Source organism: Choloepus didactylus, chromosome 7 (assembly GCF_015220235.1).
Source record: "Choloepus didactylus isolate mChoDid1 chromosome 7, mChoDid1.pri, whole genome shotgun sequence".
Taxonomy (NCBI): Eukaryota; Metazoa; Chordata; class Mammalia; order Pilosa; family Megalonychidae; genus Choloepus; species Choloepus didactylus.
In genome coordinates this window covers 81,633,226-81,651,155 of record NC_051313.1, presented here as the reverse complement: position 1 = coordinate 81,651,155, position 17,930 = coordinate 81,633,226, and the positions used below count along the sequence as shown (strand labels likewise).

Sequence of the window (17,930 nt, the reverse complement as noted above, 5' to 3'; positions counted from 1 at the left end):
AAAAAAGAGAAAAGATAAAAATAAACAATATGTAAGGTAAAAAAATGCCCTTTTTTTTAAATTCAAGGGGATGAAGTTCTAGAATGGAATGGTAAACCCCTGCCGGGAGCTACAAATGAAGAAGTTTACAACATTATTTTAGAATCAAAATCAGAACCTCAAGTTGAAATTATTGTTTCAAGGCCTATTGGGTAAGGCTAAAACAAACTTACTTCTTAAGTTTAGTAAATTACATGTATTAGCAGGGTTTCAAAAAAAACAAGAAGTTTATACATTCATACAATACATGTTAACATGGATAGTTCTTTCTTCAATTACAGGCATACATTTTAGAATTTTTTATTTTATTAATTTTTCACACTTGAATATTGAATTTTCTCCAGCACATTTTGGAAGCTCCACAATTTGACAACTGTAGGATCAAAAAGTATTGATATGTATTTTTCACAAGTGAAATATAAGGTCAAAATATTTTCCTTAAATGGCAGAACTATTTATTTTTAGTAACTCTAATTTAATGAATAGCATTTCCCTTAAGGGAGTCACTAGCAACCCCATCTTCTTGTGATATCTAAAATAGTAATAGTTCGTATTTCTTATTAACCTTTTTCTATTATCCTACTAAGAATGGAATATTTTTCTGTATTTTTACTCATGGATAGTTCTGATATTTTTAAAAAAACAGTATATTTAATTTTCTACAGCCAATGAAATATTTTTCATGTCTCTGTATAGGGTTCCCCATATCGTTAGCCTTCTCTCTCAAACCCACGTAATCCAGAATAAATAATCATCTTGCCAGTCTATGATTTTTGAAAGGCATTTTGAACTGTCTTATTGGGATTGGCTTAATGTTTGAATGTATTCTTGGAAATAATTCTTTTTTTTCCTATTCTCCAAAATATTATAGAGCCATAAATTCAAGATTTTTTTATGTTGAAAAAAGTATTAATCCCAAATTTTTTGTTGTTCTCATGAATACATGTTAATGCAAAACATACAAGATATATAATGATACTATTTCTCAAAGGACCGAAAATGTATGAAAAGCTATTCCAAAGAATAATACCAATAATATAAAACTCTAAAATCAAGGCAAGCTTATAACCAACATTTAAATGGTGAGTTAAGAGTAAACATTGAAGACGTATGCAAAAATATTGTACATTTCCGTACAGATTTTTAAAATACCAACACAACATAATTTATACTAGTTTTACATGACGTGTTCTAGTGCTGAGGTAAATATGAGGCTGAAAAGAGGTAAGTAAATTGGAAAGTTAATCAGAGTATCAAAAATAAAATTTACAGTCAAATGTTATGCCCACTACCAAATACTCTCAGATGTATAGTGGTTTAAAAGTAATAAACTAAAATACCATTGATTCATGGTGACTTAAAAACCCAACAGACAATTAAAGTAGACTGGAATAACATTTTCTTTTTTTTTAAAATTTTGTATGGAAATTTAAAAAATAATAATCTGCATAGCAAAACCCTAAACTGTAATGGATTATGAATTTCAAAATAATATGGAATTCAAAGATTATACTTAAATAAAAATCAAAGCTGGCATCAACTTTCTGTGTAATGGACAAACTATTAGAATCCTGGAAGAATAATTTAGCTATATATACTAATTATGTTCAATATAGTTCTGTTTAGCAGATATTAATTTAAAGCAAAAAGCAAATATTTATTCATAGTCTGTTTCTCCAGATACAGTAGCATAGTGTTTCCAAAAATCATTCTAATTATAACTTAAATAGACATTGATAGCACAGTCTAAGAATCATCAGGCATCTTGAGATATATTGACCATTTCCGCCAACCCCAAAAATAGGCTATCCTTTACTTTTATCTTACAATGATTATTACAATCATTCTACCATCTTCCTTTGACAAGAATTAAGAAAGCTTTTATAAACATCAAGTGTAAATTTATGCTGAAAACATTACTGAAGCAATTAACATTAAATAAGTTTTGATTCAAAAATCACTTAATTTTTTTAACAATTTCCCCCACCATCTTTCTTTAACAGACAAATAAAATTTAAAGCTCAGACCTGCATTCAGAGCTTGAGAGTCTAATTTTTATAATTGACTTTAAAGGTTGTTTTCAAAGAAATCACACTGTCTAATAAACTGTTACTCCTAGATTTTTAAAAATTCACTTTTATTTGCCTAGATAAATTTAGAGGAAGTTAGCAGAAGGAAAAAAAGTTGGTTTCTTGGGTCTTAGGCATTGCAAATTAACCCCTAAATTATTATACAAGTTATTTTATATGTAGCATTACTTATATAATATATAATAAAATATATTTTATAAAATGTAGCATACAATATTTAGTGTGGTTTTAAAGAAGTATAAAATGGTAGGCAGTTATAAGAATTACCTTGCACACAAAACTGAAAATGAGAAGTCAAGAAAACAAACAGAGAAAGAGAAAATTGTTTTTGTTTCTGTTCCCCCAAAAGTTCAAGGAAAATCGAAGTGAAGTTAGGTCACAAGGTAAGTGGTTAGAAGTTCTTAAATCATTTGCTCATAATTCTATTGGTACTAGCTAACTCCAGTCTGCTTTAATATGTCACTTTAATACTTGTATATTGTTAATCTCCTTAAATTGATATTAAAATATCTTTGGGAAAAAACAGAGGTAAAGTAGTTCTATGCAGTGTAAATACCAAATAAAGGTGGTCCGGGGTTCTTAAGGTAACAGTAGATATTGGATTAAGCTAAAATGGTATTATTTATTTCTTCAGAGTAATTTATGAGTGTGGTAGGAATGGGTGTTCTCACAAGTCACTCTCTAACCATATAGTAAATGCCATATATTTAGCTAAATTCAGTATAGAGATATGAATCTCTATATAGGGTATATATATGTGTATATATGTTCTATATTCACATATATAAAATACTTTGGCTTTTTTGTTGCAAGCTTGAACCACTTTTAATTTCCAAAGCAATTCATCCTTTTCATTTTATTAACTTTGCTCATGATAGTCATATATCATTTTATTATCAAGAAATGTTTCCATCCCTTTCATTCAGTAAACTCTTTCAGATGTGTTTGTAAAGCATATTACTGATTTTGTAAAATTTGTGTCATTTTGATTTTCTAGAGTTGAAATAAAATATTACCTTAACATTTTTTATTTCCAAAACCTGCTGTTTTGGTAGTAAAAATATTGTGGTAATTTCAGCCACAATATTAATCTGTTGTCATGTTAAAGTGTTTTGCTATTAAGTATATGAAAACTTATTTTTACTGCAGTTTTTGTGCGTGTGTGTGTGGTGTTTGACATTCATGCACATTGGTAGTTGCCTTAATAATAACTCCAGTCCATTTCCACACCTGTAAAGACCCAAAAGGATTTTTCACATCACTGAAATAAAATGTGGCTGTGATTGCTCAGACAGGGTAGTTTAGCTAATGGGATTTTCACCATACCCTATTTCTTTTAGTGACATTCCACGGATTCCTGAGAGCTCCCATCCTCCACTGGAGTCCAGTGAGTATAAGATAACATTTGTTATTATAAAATGTATTGAACTAATTGAAGTGTAAAGATTTACCACTTTCTTAGTTATTTGATATAAATTAACTTGTATTATTATTCTAAGGCTAACTTCACTTGTCAGAAGTTGGCGATTCTAGTAATTAGGAGTTCCAGAGAAGTTCTACTTTACTCTAGCATTTTTCTTTTTTAACTCTTTTTTTGTTTTGGTGGCTATACAGAAATTTAACTGAAATTTTACTTCTGCACCATAACAGGCAGGGCCTTCACAGAGTTCAAATAATACACCCAGAAATAGTTCTATTTGTTGCATATAAAATTTCATTGTGATACGGGACTATTCAGTTTGATTTGTAATCAGCTTAATCTCATGAGCAGTCTAGTGAAGGATCTAGACATAATAACAAATAACTGTAATAAAGTGGAGTGTTGGGTATGATCATGCAGGTGAAATGGGTGAAGTTGATTAGAGGAGAAGTTCTTCAGAGATAAGGGGGTCAATACACTATGAGGCTGCAGGGTTGGAATAATTATCTGCATTGGTATTAAAGTCACTCTGGATGGGAGAAGATGATAATGTATCCAGTAAAGTATAGACAAGTAATTAAGTTTTCACTGAGAATATGGATGAGACCCAAATAACTTAACTTTACAATTGATTGGCATTAAATTAATTAATGAATGTTTGGGTTTGCTACCTAAAATGTTTACCCAGTTTATAAAAATATTAAATACAAGGTGATTTAAGGGGTAAACAAGTTTTTGGTAGTTATAAGGAAGAATAAAATATATGGGTAGGATAAACAAGGAAAAAGAGATGAGATTAGTATGTAAAATGCATACCATCTTGTTCTTGTTCTATTTACCTGCTAAAGATGGGCCCAGATGCAAAGTTGCTTAATTTAAGCTTTAATTTTAGGGTATAGAAAAAATGTGTTAGAAGACATATCCTCAGGCAGTGGTCCATAAGTAGTATTTCTCCAGGAAGCTTTTGCTAAATTTTGAATAGCTGTAAGTTGAATAGGGGTAATAGCATTCTATAGTCAACCTAGTACTGCTGTCGGGTTACACTTTTAAGAGTTATCTGAGAAGAGAGTAACTTTCTTAAAAAAAGGGGAGAGGAGAACTTCACCAAGTGACTGAGGGGAGACCTAGATTACTCTACATGAAATTAAGCAAGTCAGTAGAATTGAATTATGGTTTTATACAAATAATAGATACAGTCATCATTTTATAATAATGCATACTCAGAAGCTCAAGATATTCATTTGTACAATCAAAACTGAGATATGGGCTAAATCTGATTTTTCAAAAGTTATGGAATCCAGGTTTAGATGTGGCTAATAAATTATACCGTATGCATTCATTATAATTTCTCGGTCAATTCAGTTCAGAACAGATGGTTCCTTAGCCAAGATGATTAACATAACAGGTGCCATCTTCCTTGTAATTAAGCATGCATCTTTACCTATTTTAGGCTATGCAAAAGCCTAAACAATAAAATTCTCTCCAGTAATGTAGAGAATAAATGTTTACAAATTGAAACTAAAAATATACTATTTGTTTATATCATTTTAAAGACCTTTAAAGTAGTCAGTTTACCAAAGAAGACAAAATGGTTAGTCTAGAATTAAGTGTTCTACTCATATCAATGATATTGAATTACAGTTTTATACAAATAACAGATGCAGTCAACATTTTATTAAAAAGGCTCATTATCCACATTTACAAATATGTTACTAAAATTACTTAATAATTTTTTTTTTCTCATTTTAGGTTCAAGTTCCTTTGAATCTCAGAAGATGGAAAGGCCTTCCATTTCTGTTATTTCTCCAACGAGTCCTGGAGCTCTAAAAGATGCCCCACAAGTTTTGCCAGGGCAACTTTCTGTATGTATTTTTTGTGCATGTTGGAGATCATTAGTGTTTGCTCTTGTTCTCAGTCCATCTTTAAAAATGTCTGGCTTTTCTTGAAGACTATGATAAATCCATAATCTTTTGATGCAAGAATCTATATCAGTTTTTCATGCATTCATTATTCATATATTTATTCAAAAAAATTATTGAGTGGCCAACAGTGTGCCAGATGAACATGAACTTTAAATGATACATGATAAGCAAATAAAATATCTACTCTATTTTTTGTGTAATATAAGAGTTCCTAAAGTAAATAGTTGATTAGATATAGTAGTCTTAGAAAGTCATGTTCCATTTATTCAACAACCTCACAAGCCTGGATCCTGAGAAACATAAATCCAAAATATTCTCATTAACCTCATAAGACATTTAGTGGAACTCTTCAGTGCCACCAACATCACTATGAAAAAGCCACTATTTTCCCCCACTAATGCCTTCATTGTGATCTGGGGAAAGCTGATGTAAAGAAACCATGGTTTCTCGAAGCAAAAGTCACATCTGTTTAGATTATGCTAGAATATTGGGACTTTTATCTCAATAACTAAGAAAATCTGGCTTCAAATTGTTCTAGAAATAGTTGCTTTCTTGTTTCTTTGTAATGTGTGGATTTTTATAGTTTGTCTTTTCTTTTGATTTTAAGAAGAGAGCTTAAGTATGCTATTTTTTAAAAAAAAGTTTTCTTTTTAATTTCTATTTCTAGTATATTGAATAACTTTATAATCTTGTGTTTATTATTTTATCTGTCCTGATATATATATATAGGCAAGGTAAACCAGAGCATGTTGTATTCAGATAATAATAATTTTGTTCTTTTTAAATCGAAAAGATTTAAAATGGTCAGGATTGACTGAGAAGATGACAAACATACATTTCAGACTTTTATCACCAATGATAAACCATTTTTATAGACTTAAAATTGTCATTAGTGCATTTAGTTTTGGATAAAGGACTCAAAATTTAAAATACCTCTAAAATAATACAGTGTTACTAGAAATAGAAATTGGCCACATACTGAGGTCATTTTAGTGAGCTACTATTGTTTAAATGTAAGAAACTTAATATTTTGGTCCCAGTTAGTGAAATCTTTAAAAAGATTATCTTTAGAGAACCTCATTTGAGGACAGTGCTTTTTTCAGACACGTTCTGATATTCAAATTCACTTTATAGCAGAACTATAGATTAAATTTTAAATATTTTTCTTTTTTAAAAAGCTGTCAGATTTCCATTTCTTCGGGAGATATTTTCACCAGTGTGTTGTTCAGTTCCACAGGTTAAGCTTTCTTCATTATCATTAAGAATTTCATACATATTAGAGAGATTGCCATTCATTGCTTTCTCATCTTTTCAAACAGACAATGGCAGACTTGTTAAACTAAAACAGATCTTTAAAGGCATGCAATAAAAATATCCCCACAATGATGGTAAGGAAGCCATTCAAAGTAAAAATGACATGATCTTCAGGCATATTTTGCCACTCTTTGAAAAGAATAGTTGAACAAGTTAAGACTGATGTTGTGAAGAACACATAATGTATCAGTGTCACAATGTAAGTTTTGAATATGTCCACGGCCCTATTCAGATAATTGATATGTATCAGGCTTAGCAGCAGAACCCAGGCCAGGGGATGTTGCAGCATGGGCTTACCAGCAAGCAGTTCTTTAATAGTGATGCCCAGGCATTTGACAGAGGATACGAAAACTCTCTGATCACAGAGCAGATTGTTATATAAACAAGAGCATTGGTCTGTTCATGGCAGGGTCCCACTTTGAAGATTAATATCAAGTACACAGTGACCACAAGGGTTTCAAAAACCACAAAACCTGGATCACCTAGCTTGTGAGACATTTCATTCTAAGGTCTCTATCTCCTCTTCCTTTGGAGCATGAATGACCATAACTACAGACCCTAGAATAGTTAACAAATACCCAGTTTTCCCATGAAGATTGTCTTTCATTTGGAAAGTATGAAGAAAGAATGGCACTCACTAAGACACTGAGAGCTCCCAATACAGTCCTAATGTGGCTACAGCAAAGGCATACACAGTGAAGTTGGCCGCCTTACCTCACCAGCATCCATTGATAGCAGTCCAGCCCACCACAACCATTCTTTGATGTGCATGGCTGTCTTGACCTGCTCCCATGGAGCCTTTTCTTGCAAGTCTCAGGAGACTTTTTTTTTTTTTTCCAAAATGAAACTCCCTCCAGTGAAAATGCTGGAGCTCATATCATAGCCAATCCCAGACCAATGTAAAAGACCTATTTTCCATTCCCCTGGATCATTTCCTTTTCTACTTAAGTTCCTGTGAATCATACTAATCACAGAACAGAGAAACTGCTGGTACTGGAGGCAAGACAAAGTAGTCTTCAAATCCCGTCAGCAGGCCGGCTGCGTGGCCGCCACTCCTTGATTCAGCCGGTCACCATGGCTCACACCCCCCTACAGGACGGCATGGCCGCCCCCACCTGCGCTCACGCGGCCGCTGTCCTCGTCGCTGTTCTGTGGGAGGTGTGAGCATCCAGGTCTACAGTCGTGTGCGCCACTTTCTCCACGAGAGATTTCCGAGGGGACGACCTCCGTTGCTGCCAGGACTCAGGGGCCACACTGTCCTGCCATATATATATATTTTTTATCGTGTGTGTGATTTCTTTTTATATTTTAAAAGGGACGAGAATCCATTTGGATTCTATGGAAAACACATCTCCGCTATTTACTGGAACAAGAGAGATGGATTCATAGAGATCTGGGTTTGAATCCTTATCTACCCTTACCTAAAAAGACCAATCCACGTTATGTGTTAGCTAATTTCTTTATAATGACTCCTAAATGTGTTCAAACCTATAACCTAGTAAACCACTTACTTATGTTTATATTTCTTGTTTAACCATAAAGCCAAAATTTACTTCTAAATTAAAAAATAACATTGTTAGTTTAATGTGACAATGCCATTGTCAGCAGAAATATGGTACTACTACAGTTAGAATTTTTAGGAGTTTGAAAATGGTAACTATTCAGTGTGCCATTTAGTTTTTTTCATTAAAACTATTAGGAAACCTGAGTGGTAGGAATATCATTCAACCTTCACTTAGTTTGTAGGTATTATTTATGTACTTTCCCCCTTATGTCATGAAGATAAACAGCACTAATAGATTAATTATAAAAATTAAATGAGAAAAAAAGTCAGAAAACACCTAGAAGTGCCTGGTGTAAAGTAGATCCACAGAAAATGTGTTTTCTGACCTCTTCTATTACTGTTCCTAACAGCAAAACTCCGATTTTATTTCAATTATATGTAGACCTTATAAAATATATTTAGTAACACTATAATCATCAGGACACTTTAAAATTGCTTTTAGCATTTAAAAATAAGGATAATAATTCAGGATAGTGTTAGAAACAAGCATTATACCTTAAAAATGCTCACCCAGTTGTGGAGGAGAAAAGAATTTATTCACGATCTTGCAAGAACAGATGCACAGCGAGACACATGGCAGGCTCGCCAAAAAATAGAACATGGCCATAGTTATATCCTACACCTAATAGCATGTCCCTCCCGTTTCCCCATTGGCTGGGTACTCCAGAGGTTACAGCCTATCCGAGAGAGCTAACTAGCCTGACTTTGAGATTTTGAATTGTACAGCCTGTCCGATAGAGCTCATCCCATTTAAATTTCCTGCTGAGAGTTCCCGCCCTCGATTATAGCTAGCACCAACTCTGGGCTTATGTCAGGGGTTCTCTCCTTCCCTTTAACCGTGGTGCCCCGTTTGAGCCACTCTTGTTTAGTTTCCATTTTCCCTACCCCATGTTGCCTTTAAGTGAAAGCTAAACTTAACCCTTTCTTACAATAGTCCCCTCTTAGTTTTTTTTTCCTAAAGTTTTCGTTTTTTACATTCCTGTATATTATAGTCCTAACAATATATTTTATACATATTACTTTATACAATTTTTTTTAAATCAGTTTAGAAAAAAAAGAAGGGAAATACGCCTTTAACTCTTTTATAACTACATAACTACCTTTATCAGATGCTTATTGTTTTTTTGCCTGGATTTGAATTACCATCTGGGGTCACTTTCAGCCCGAAAAACTTCCTTCAATATTTTTTATAAGATATTCCCACTAGCAACAAATTCTCAATTTTTATTTGAGCAAGTCTTTATTTTGTCTTCATTTTTGAAAGACACCTTTGATGAATATAGGATTCTTGGTTGACAGTTATTTTCTGAGTATTTTGGGTATGTTATCTACTACCTTCTGGTCTCCTTTGTTTCTGCTGAGAAATTGGCTGTTAGTCTTATTGGGGTTCTTACTTGGAGTTTGTTGAAATTTCTGCATGTGTAGGTTATTGTTTTTCAGTAAATTGGGGAAGTTTTCCGCTATTATTTCTTCAGATTTTTTTTTCTGCTCCTTTCTCTTGCTTTCCTCCTTCTGGTACTCCCATTACACATATATTAGTGTGCTTAATAATGCCCTCCTTTTCTCTGAGACTTTCTTCAAGTTTTTTCACTCTTTTTTTCTATCTGTTCTTTGGTTTGCATAATTTCTAGCAATCTGTCTTCAAGTTCACAAATTGTTTCTTCTGCCATTTCAAATCTACTGTGAGCCCTTATGGTGAATATTTTATTGTACATTTCAACTCCAGAATTTTGATTTGGTTCTTTTTTTATAGTTACTATAATTTTATAATTATTCTCTGTTGGATGAGACATCACCATCATACCTGCCTTTAATTCTTTAACCATCTTTCCCTTTAGATCAGCAAAATATTTGTAATAGTTACTTTGAAGAATTATTTCTGTCATATCTGACATCTGGTCACTCTTGCAGGCAGTTTCTGTTGCCTCTTTTTCTTTCTAGTGTATAGGTTATACTTTCCTATTTCTTTGCATGCCTTCTGCATTTAGGCTGACAGTACACAATTTAGATAATATATTCTTGCAAATCTTGACTACTGCCTCCTGCCCCCCTCTCTGGTTCTTGTTATTATTTGCTTGTTTATTTTCTTTAGCGACTGGCTGGATTATTTTAGTGGCATCTATTCTCTCCCCCACCCCCAATTCTTGTTTCTGACATTGCTCCTCAGGGATGCTCAGCTTTGGATATGCCCATATTCACCCTGGGATGACAGTGCTATTGGTAGGGTTCTCTTCCTCTCATTCTCTGACCACACACAGCTGTTAACCTCCACTATTTTCCAGTCAATTGCTGTATTGTTTTCAACAATGCCCTGGGACATAAACTGCTCTGCAACCTAATCCAAACAGATTGTGGGTTTTGAAGCTGGTAGAGGAGACAGTGACAAGCTACTCTTCCAGTGTCAACCTCACACTAGGAATTTAGTGCTCAGTGGAGGGACAGGGGCAGCAGCCTGAGGTCCTCTCAGCTCACTTCTCCTGGCTTGGAACCAGTAGGACAAGGATGATCAGGGCCTCGGTATTCTCAGCGCTGCACTGTTCCACAAGTGGGGGCTCAACCATACTCACCCTACATAGTTACAGTCCAGATAGCTGAGGCTGGGTGGGAATTTTGAAGTTCTATTCCTCCCAGGAAGAAAAACCCCTGACTGATAGCTGTGGGGAAAGGGCCTGTGTTCCTGGCTGCCACATACTAAAGGGGAGCCTGGCTGAGCCGGAAGGGGGAAGGAGGCAGTAGTCTTGTTTCAAATATCATAAACTCCCACCTTTCGTACTGAATTTTCATAGACTTTCTTGAATAAATATGTCTTTGCTTGCTATTTTTCCTTAGGATCATTTCCAAAGGCTGTAATGTTTGTTGTGTTTTTTTTAAATAATTTTCTCCAGTTCACGATGGAACAGGTCAGCGGAGCTACTCATACTGCCATGTTGGAAGTTGATCTTTTTTCTTAATTTGTATTACTAGTTTTATTTTCATAACATGATATGATGTAAGAGAGTAAAAATTAACAGTAGGCCTGCCAGCTGTAAGTCATGTTTAAAATATTTGAAAAGAAAAGGAAAATATTCTAAATGGTTATGCTTTCAAATTGGCATTCTTTCAGAAATGATATCTATAATTTGATAGTATTGAATTTAAAGTTTCTTTAAAAATAATTTTATTGTTATTTTTGTGAAATTATAATATCTTTTGATTTTTTTTCAAATAATTCCTCTCTGTTTTGATCTTAGGTGAAATTGTGGTATGATAAAGTGGGACACCAGCTGATTGTAAATGTTCTGCAAGCAACAGATCTACCCCCTAGAGTAGATGGCCGCCCCAGGAATCCCTATGTGAAAATGTATTTTCTTCCAGATAGAAGGTAGTGAATAATTTTAGAAAAACGTGCTACAATGTATACTAATTGAGAAAGTACAATTTCTTCTCCTGGGTTATAGTTTTAAAATATAATAGATAATTCTCTCTGAGGTGGTAAATTATATTATCTCTGGAAAAAAAAACTTTGGGTCTTGTATTTCTATGTAAACAATCTTTTTTTTTATTTCAATTATCCTATTTATATACATATATCAGTCTTTGATTGCTATACATTATTTAGAATGCATTTTTGTTTGTGTGTCCTGTAATCATAACTACTGTTTTCATTGTACTTAAAATTAGAATAGTATTAAACTCTAAAATTGTTTTAGACTTTTAAATTATAAGTATGAATTAAAAATAGTAAAAATCCCATTGGCTGTATTACTGTAACTACAGTAGGTGGCAGCATATACTTATTTTGCTTTTTCATTTACATAACATACTTATTTTTCAGTGATAAGAGTAAAAGGAGGACCAAAACAGTAAAGAAAGTACTAGAACCAAAGTGGAATCAAACTTTTGTCTATTCACATGTACATCGTAGAGATTTCAGAGAAAGAATGTTAGAAATAACTGTATGGGATCAACCAAGAGTGCAAGAAGAAGAAAGCGAATTTCTTGGAGAGGTGATGATGTTGTAAAGATTCAAGTTGAATGCTTAATGAACTTTTTTGTGATATATATTAATTATGACTGCTTTTAACAGTATGTTTTGGTAAACTGCTTGATTTAATGTGAGAACTTCCCTTTCAGATCCTCATAGAGTTGGAGACAGCACTTTTAGATGATGAACCACATTGGTATAAACTTCAGACACATGATGAATCTTCACTACCTCTGCCTCAGCCATCACCTTTCTTGCCAAGGCGACACATTCATGGAGAAAGCTCCAGCAAAAAGCTACAAAGTAAGTTAAAGGTCTTTTAAGTTACCAGAAAGTGAATATTATTGTGATGATCCAATTAGAAATTAACATTTAAAATGTTTTCTCAGATATTTTATTAGATATTTAAAAATTGGAAAATTGTTCATCAGTATAAAGAGACTTGGCAGCAATTTTTTCTACATTTTTGTAAACTCTGCCATAATATACATAGCATGGTAGTGTAATTTCCAGAGCTAAAAGTTGAAAAACTCTTCATTATAATTCTTTGCACAGGACTGATTATGTTGTTGATTGCTTGACTGATAAAGTAATTTCACTTAATGGGTTGCTATGTGTGAAGTCATAATAACTTTGTTGTTCATAGATATTTTAAGTATTCATAATAAACATTTCAAAAACTTGGAAAGCATGCTTATTGTTATTCATCTGTTGAGTGGGAAAATATTTTTCTGTACATATCCAATAAATTTTGAGTTATAAGTAAATTTATAATTGATCAGCTGCAACTTAAAAACGTCATTTTGGTAATCTGGAACCAAATTGGTTTTCTCATGTAATTGAATATTTCATGTTAGTGCTTCCCTGATCAATGACTTCCTCAAACTTAATATTTAATGCATTGTAATGGCTACTTTTGTAAGCTGACATAAGTATTTTATGGAGGGCTCTTATGCCCTTTCATTTAATATGACCTCCACAGAGCTCCAGCCAATAAAGGCTTTTTTAACCATTGCACTCAGCCCCATCTCCCCAGAACTGCAGGTAAGGATGCTTCATTGGGTGGAAAACTGTAAATATACTTTCTATAGGCTTTTAATGTAACATTTTTAATAAAGAATTACCTTAAAAGTCAAAGTCTTATTCTATAAAGTCCTCTTCTATATGTCTTCAGTAGTTCTGAGGAAGAAATACTGAGAAAATGTTATCCTTGGAGAGCAATCATTTCCTTAAACATAAACTCAACCTTTACTTTGAATTATTCTTGATCAAAAGAATTGAGTAGTAACGTAATTAGCTTTTTTTAAAATTTTGATCATGTCCTTTACATTTCATAAACCAACCAGACACAGAGGTATCTGTTTGCCTTACTGTTGTACAGGATCTCAGCGAATCAGTGATAGTGACATCTCAGATTATGAGGTTGATGATGGTATTGGAGTAGTTCCTCCAGGTGCGTGGGTGAAGAGCATGGCCCTGCTTTACTGTGCTTCTTTGTTTGTTTTCACGGGAAATTTATGGTATAGAGAAATCAGTATTAATTATTCCATGGTGACTTGTGTTCCAAATTATTAAGAACATTTAAAATGGAATAATGCCTATTAATTAGCATTCCCACTTATTTAATTTAGTCAGGGTTTTCCTTAGAAACATGGATAGCCAGGTTAAACAAATCATTTCACAATGCTCTGAGCCTAAGTGAAAATAATTTCATTTCAAAAGTATATGGTTCATTTTCTTAAATAAAAATTTATTTCTTATGTCTTTTTTTTTCAATCTTATTCCTATGATGTTCTTTCGTCTATTTCTGAATATAATGTAGCCTTCCATGGAATATACTGAGAAAGGTGCATGGCAGGGTTTAAAATTGCATGCAGCATGGCTATAATTTTTAATGCTTTTGTGATGTGCTCACCACTGATTATTACCTAGAAAGTGTATGTATGTTTTAAAAGAAAGAAATGCTATAAAAAGATTCAATATTCATTTGAAGTCAACATCTTTTTGCCCTTTTATAAGTTAGTAAAATTTTTGTGGCATTGTATATTTCAAATCTTTGTTTCTCATCTGACCTCTTGTCAGGAAAGTTTGAGTAAAATCAAGTATTAAAGCCTATTTTCTTGACAATAATTATGTCCTATTTCCTTTACTTACTAATAAAAGATAATAAAAGATTCAAAGAACAAGATAGGAAAGAGACAGTCCTGGCACATGTAAATATGAATCATTAAAGGCAGTTCTTAGGAAAGTATTAGCGTAGATCCCATTGTTGCATGTAATTTCTCAGATAGGGATGCACTTAATTTGGGGCAATGGATTTCATAAAACTGGTAGACAGATTCCACACTAGTGACTAAGTTTACAACTTAGGGAGATGTATACAACTTTATTAAAAGTAGGAGAAAATTATGGAAATCTCTAAAATCAGGTTTCATTTGCTTCCTATAATTCAGAGAAAATATAATATTTAATCACAGTATGACTGTAGTAAATACTCTTAAAATAATAAACCTAGTGCTGTGTACATCATATATTTAGATATTATTCTTTGATATTGGAGCATCAGTGAAAGTTTTAATTGCTGATAATGGTGGATAATATTTCATATTTTGCTTTCTGCTTTTATTTATTTTTTAGAGTGTCTTAATAATTAGACCCATTCTCCACAGAAACTTTCGCAAAAATAATAGCGTATTGGTTTTTTATGAAATTGAAAAGGTAAAAGTGATTGTACATTAAATCCATTGGCATATTCAAATACGTATTGGATGGAATATTGGCATATTCAAATACATAGGAAAGTTATCAGACCATTCTAAGAATCTTGGCTATTAATCAGCCTTACCAAGCCATCTAAATAGTGTATATTATTTATATTCTATAATGTGGTTTGTTCCCCAAATTTTATTCACCTAAAATTTCGTATTTTTTATGATGAAGCAGTAAAGTGAATGAATGAATGAATAAATAAATGACTAAATAAATAAGTACTTACAAAAATGATGAGTTTCTCCTCCTTGCCCTAAGAGATCACATGGATAACAGCCTCTGAGAAGCCAAGATGAGAGTTATGGGACCCACTGCAGATGGGATCAGTGCTCAGACACCATGGAAGAGTGCATTGCATTCTAAATATACTTATATTCCATATAGAAATATACTGCACCATATCCTTCATGGTGTTTACAAACATGTAGTTTTTGTATCACATAGAAGTAGCATCTAAATTGTCATTTCAAATAATATTGCTCATTTTTCATTTATCATTTAAGAATGTGATGAGACAAACAGAATAGAATATAACTGTAAATTATATAACCAGTAATTCTAATATTTTATGTGTTAGGGGTCTCTATAAATCACAAAGAGAATAATGAAATTTACTTATGTTTTAAGTGTACTCTTCATTGATCCAAAATGGATACATGGTAGCTTATAAAGATGTGTATTTTCAGCAAGTATAATGTTAGAAGTAACACAGTAATATATAATGTATTTTAAATAAAGAGGAAACATTAGGCTTTGATAAAATAAGAACAAGAGGTTAAAATAGAGTGAGAGGTAAGTTAATAAACAAACACACCTTGCCGCTCCCATTTGCTTTTAGAGGTTAACCAAAATCTGGTTCTGTGTTTTCTAGAATCCAAGATGAGAGAAAATTTGTTTAGATAACAGATCTCCGTTCTACATATTTAATGTACTCAGTGAAGTTCCTGGTTGCATATGCCCTGAAAAAGCTCAAAAGCTTCATTGTAAATGACCTACTACAGCTGAACCATAATCTGTGTAATAACTTGGCTTTTCTAGTACCACAGAATTTTAAGCTTTTGTTTGAGGTATATTTACTCCCTTTCCTCACTTAGGGACATATAACAGGTTCTGAAAACAGTTGAGACCTACAGTGCTACATTTTATTAACTTTATAGTTAATATGGCCTCATTGTTAAAATAAATAGTTGTATTTTAGCTGCGTAAGAGGAATAAAATTAACCGTATACACTATACCCTCATTGGAACTTTCAGATGAGCATAAAATAGCAGTTCCCCCACCCATGGTTCTGTAGGTAGAGTACATTCTGTCAATAATAAATGTAATATGAAGAAAATCAAATTCTTGTAAAAAGCAGACAAAAGACCTGTGAATGCATATTAATCTGGGATCATTTAGTATAGCGACAAACCATAAAATTTTGAATATTATAGCATAGAAATGGCATTCATAGTGACTATGAGTCACCAAAATATTATATATTGCCTTCAATATACTCTCTTTAAAAGATCACATTTTGTCAGTGAATTTTAGAAAAGGTTGCATTTAAAATTATTAATATATGCACAACATATGATGAACAACTGTATAATGATACATTGAGCCATTGATTGAATACTTTGGATGGATTGTATGGTTTGTGAATATATCTCAATAAAATTGCATTAAAATTGTTAATATATAAAAAAGTTTTAGGACATCCCTTGTTTCCTAGAAATCCCTTCTTGATAATAGGATAGAAGAGGCATGTATTTCTATCTAAAATCTAAAGAATCCGAGAAAATGATATAGTTGTGAATAAGTTGTTTATAAAATCTAAAATTTATTTCATAATAATTAAATATGCCAACTCTGAATGTTAATTATATACCTTGAATATTCACTGAAATCTTGAAATGGTCCTCCCAATTCAGTATTGACCTTACATAATTATTACATAGTTGATACTGAATGGTAATTGAAAATGTTTGGGTAGTGGGTAGGTATAGAATGTATTTAAATAAATGATTAAACAAAAAAGAACACGTGTTTAAGTAAATCAAATGTTGAATTAGTTATGTTTTAAAAATAATCACTATTTTTTGTAATAAACAGGAAATAAATTCACTGCATGTAAATTTAGTTACTCTCTTTTTAGACTTTATTAAAATTTATACATTTGAACCAAATTTTTTTTCAAGACTGAAAAATTAAAGTATATGAAATTATAAATTATACTATTTATGGTTATCATTTTGGTCATATTAGTGATGTTTTTAGAGAGTGACAAAATTGTTGAGCTTCTACAGTCTCAAAATTGTCAAATCCTACTTTATGAAAGGTTCAAAGACTTTCCTCACAGTTTCAGTTCAGTCATGATATGCAGTCACAACAGATAAACCTCTAAGGAATATCACTGTCTAATAATGATGTTTCATAGGATATTTTTAAAATAATGGGGGCATTATCAAGTAAATAAATGAACAGCAATTTTAGTTGCCCTGTTAAATTTAATGTTTTCATGGTTCTTATGCATTTTATGTAGTGGTACATACATAATTGGCCACAGAACTTTTTATTTTCCTTGCAGTAATAGAAAAAAATTTACTTCTCAAAACTGTAATTGAAATTACTGTTTAATTTAAACAAAATGAAAGATGATATAAGCCTTTCTACTTCAGTGGAGAAGTGGGTGTTGGAATTTATTTTTAATTGCAATTATGTTAACTGTATTAATTTAATTATGCTAATTAACATGATTATGGTGTAGTTTCAGGTTTCCTGGGTAGATTTGATGACTGGTTCTTTCACAGGGTTAATTTTCTCTGCATTATTGTCGCAGTCATCGCCACTCATGCAGTTTGCATT

At 32.3% G+C, this 17,930-nt stretch overlaps 1 protein-coding gene and 1 pseudogene across 46 annotated transcripts in view; one reads left to right on the top strand and one right to left on the bottom strand.

Annotated features, from left to right (window-relative positions):
• Positions 1-17,930, top strand: part of RIMS1 (regulating synaptic membrane exocytosis 1) — a 567,640-nt gene that overhangs the window by 353,745 nt on the left and 195,965 nt on the right. For 45 of the 46 annotated variants that reach the window (XR_005217800.1, XM_037842364.1, XM_037842314.1 and 42 more), the window contains 7 exons: positions 68-191; positions 3,470-3,516; positions 5,299-5,411; positions 11,580-11,710; positions 12,164-12,335; positions 12,463-12,616; positions 13,695-13,766. Coding sequence is in view for 45 of the 46 variants with exons in the window: in XM_037842364.1 (XP_037698292.1) it covers positions 68-191; positions 3,470-3,516; positions 5,299-5,411; positions 11,580-11,710; positions 12,164-12,335; positions 12,463-12,616; positions 13,695-13,766 (813 nt within the window). In the remaining variant the exon portion in view is untranslated. The remainder of the gene's footprint in view (positions 1-67; positions 192-3,469; positions 3,517-5,298; positions 5,412-11,579; positions 11,711-12,163; positions 12,336-12,462; positions 12,617-13,694; positions 13,767-17,930) is intronic. The other variant, XM_037842317.1, reaches the window with a different exon arrangement.
• LOC119539145 lies at positions 6,642-7,717 on the bottom strand (annotated as a pseudogene).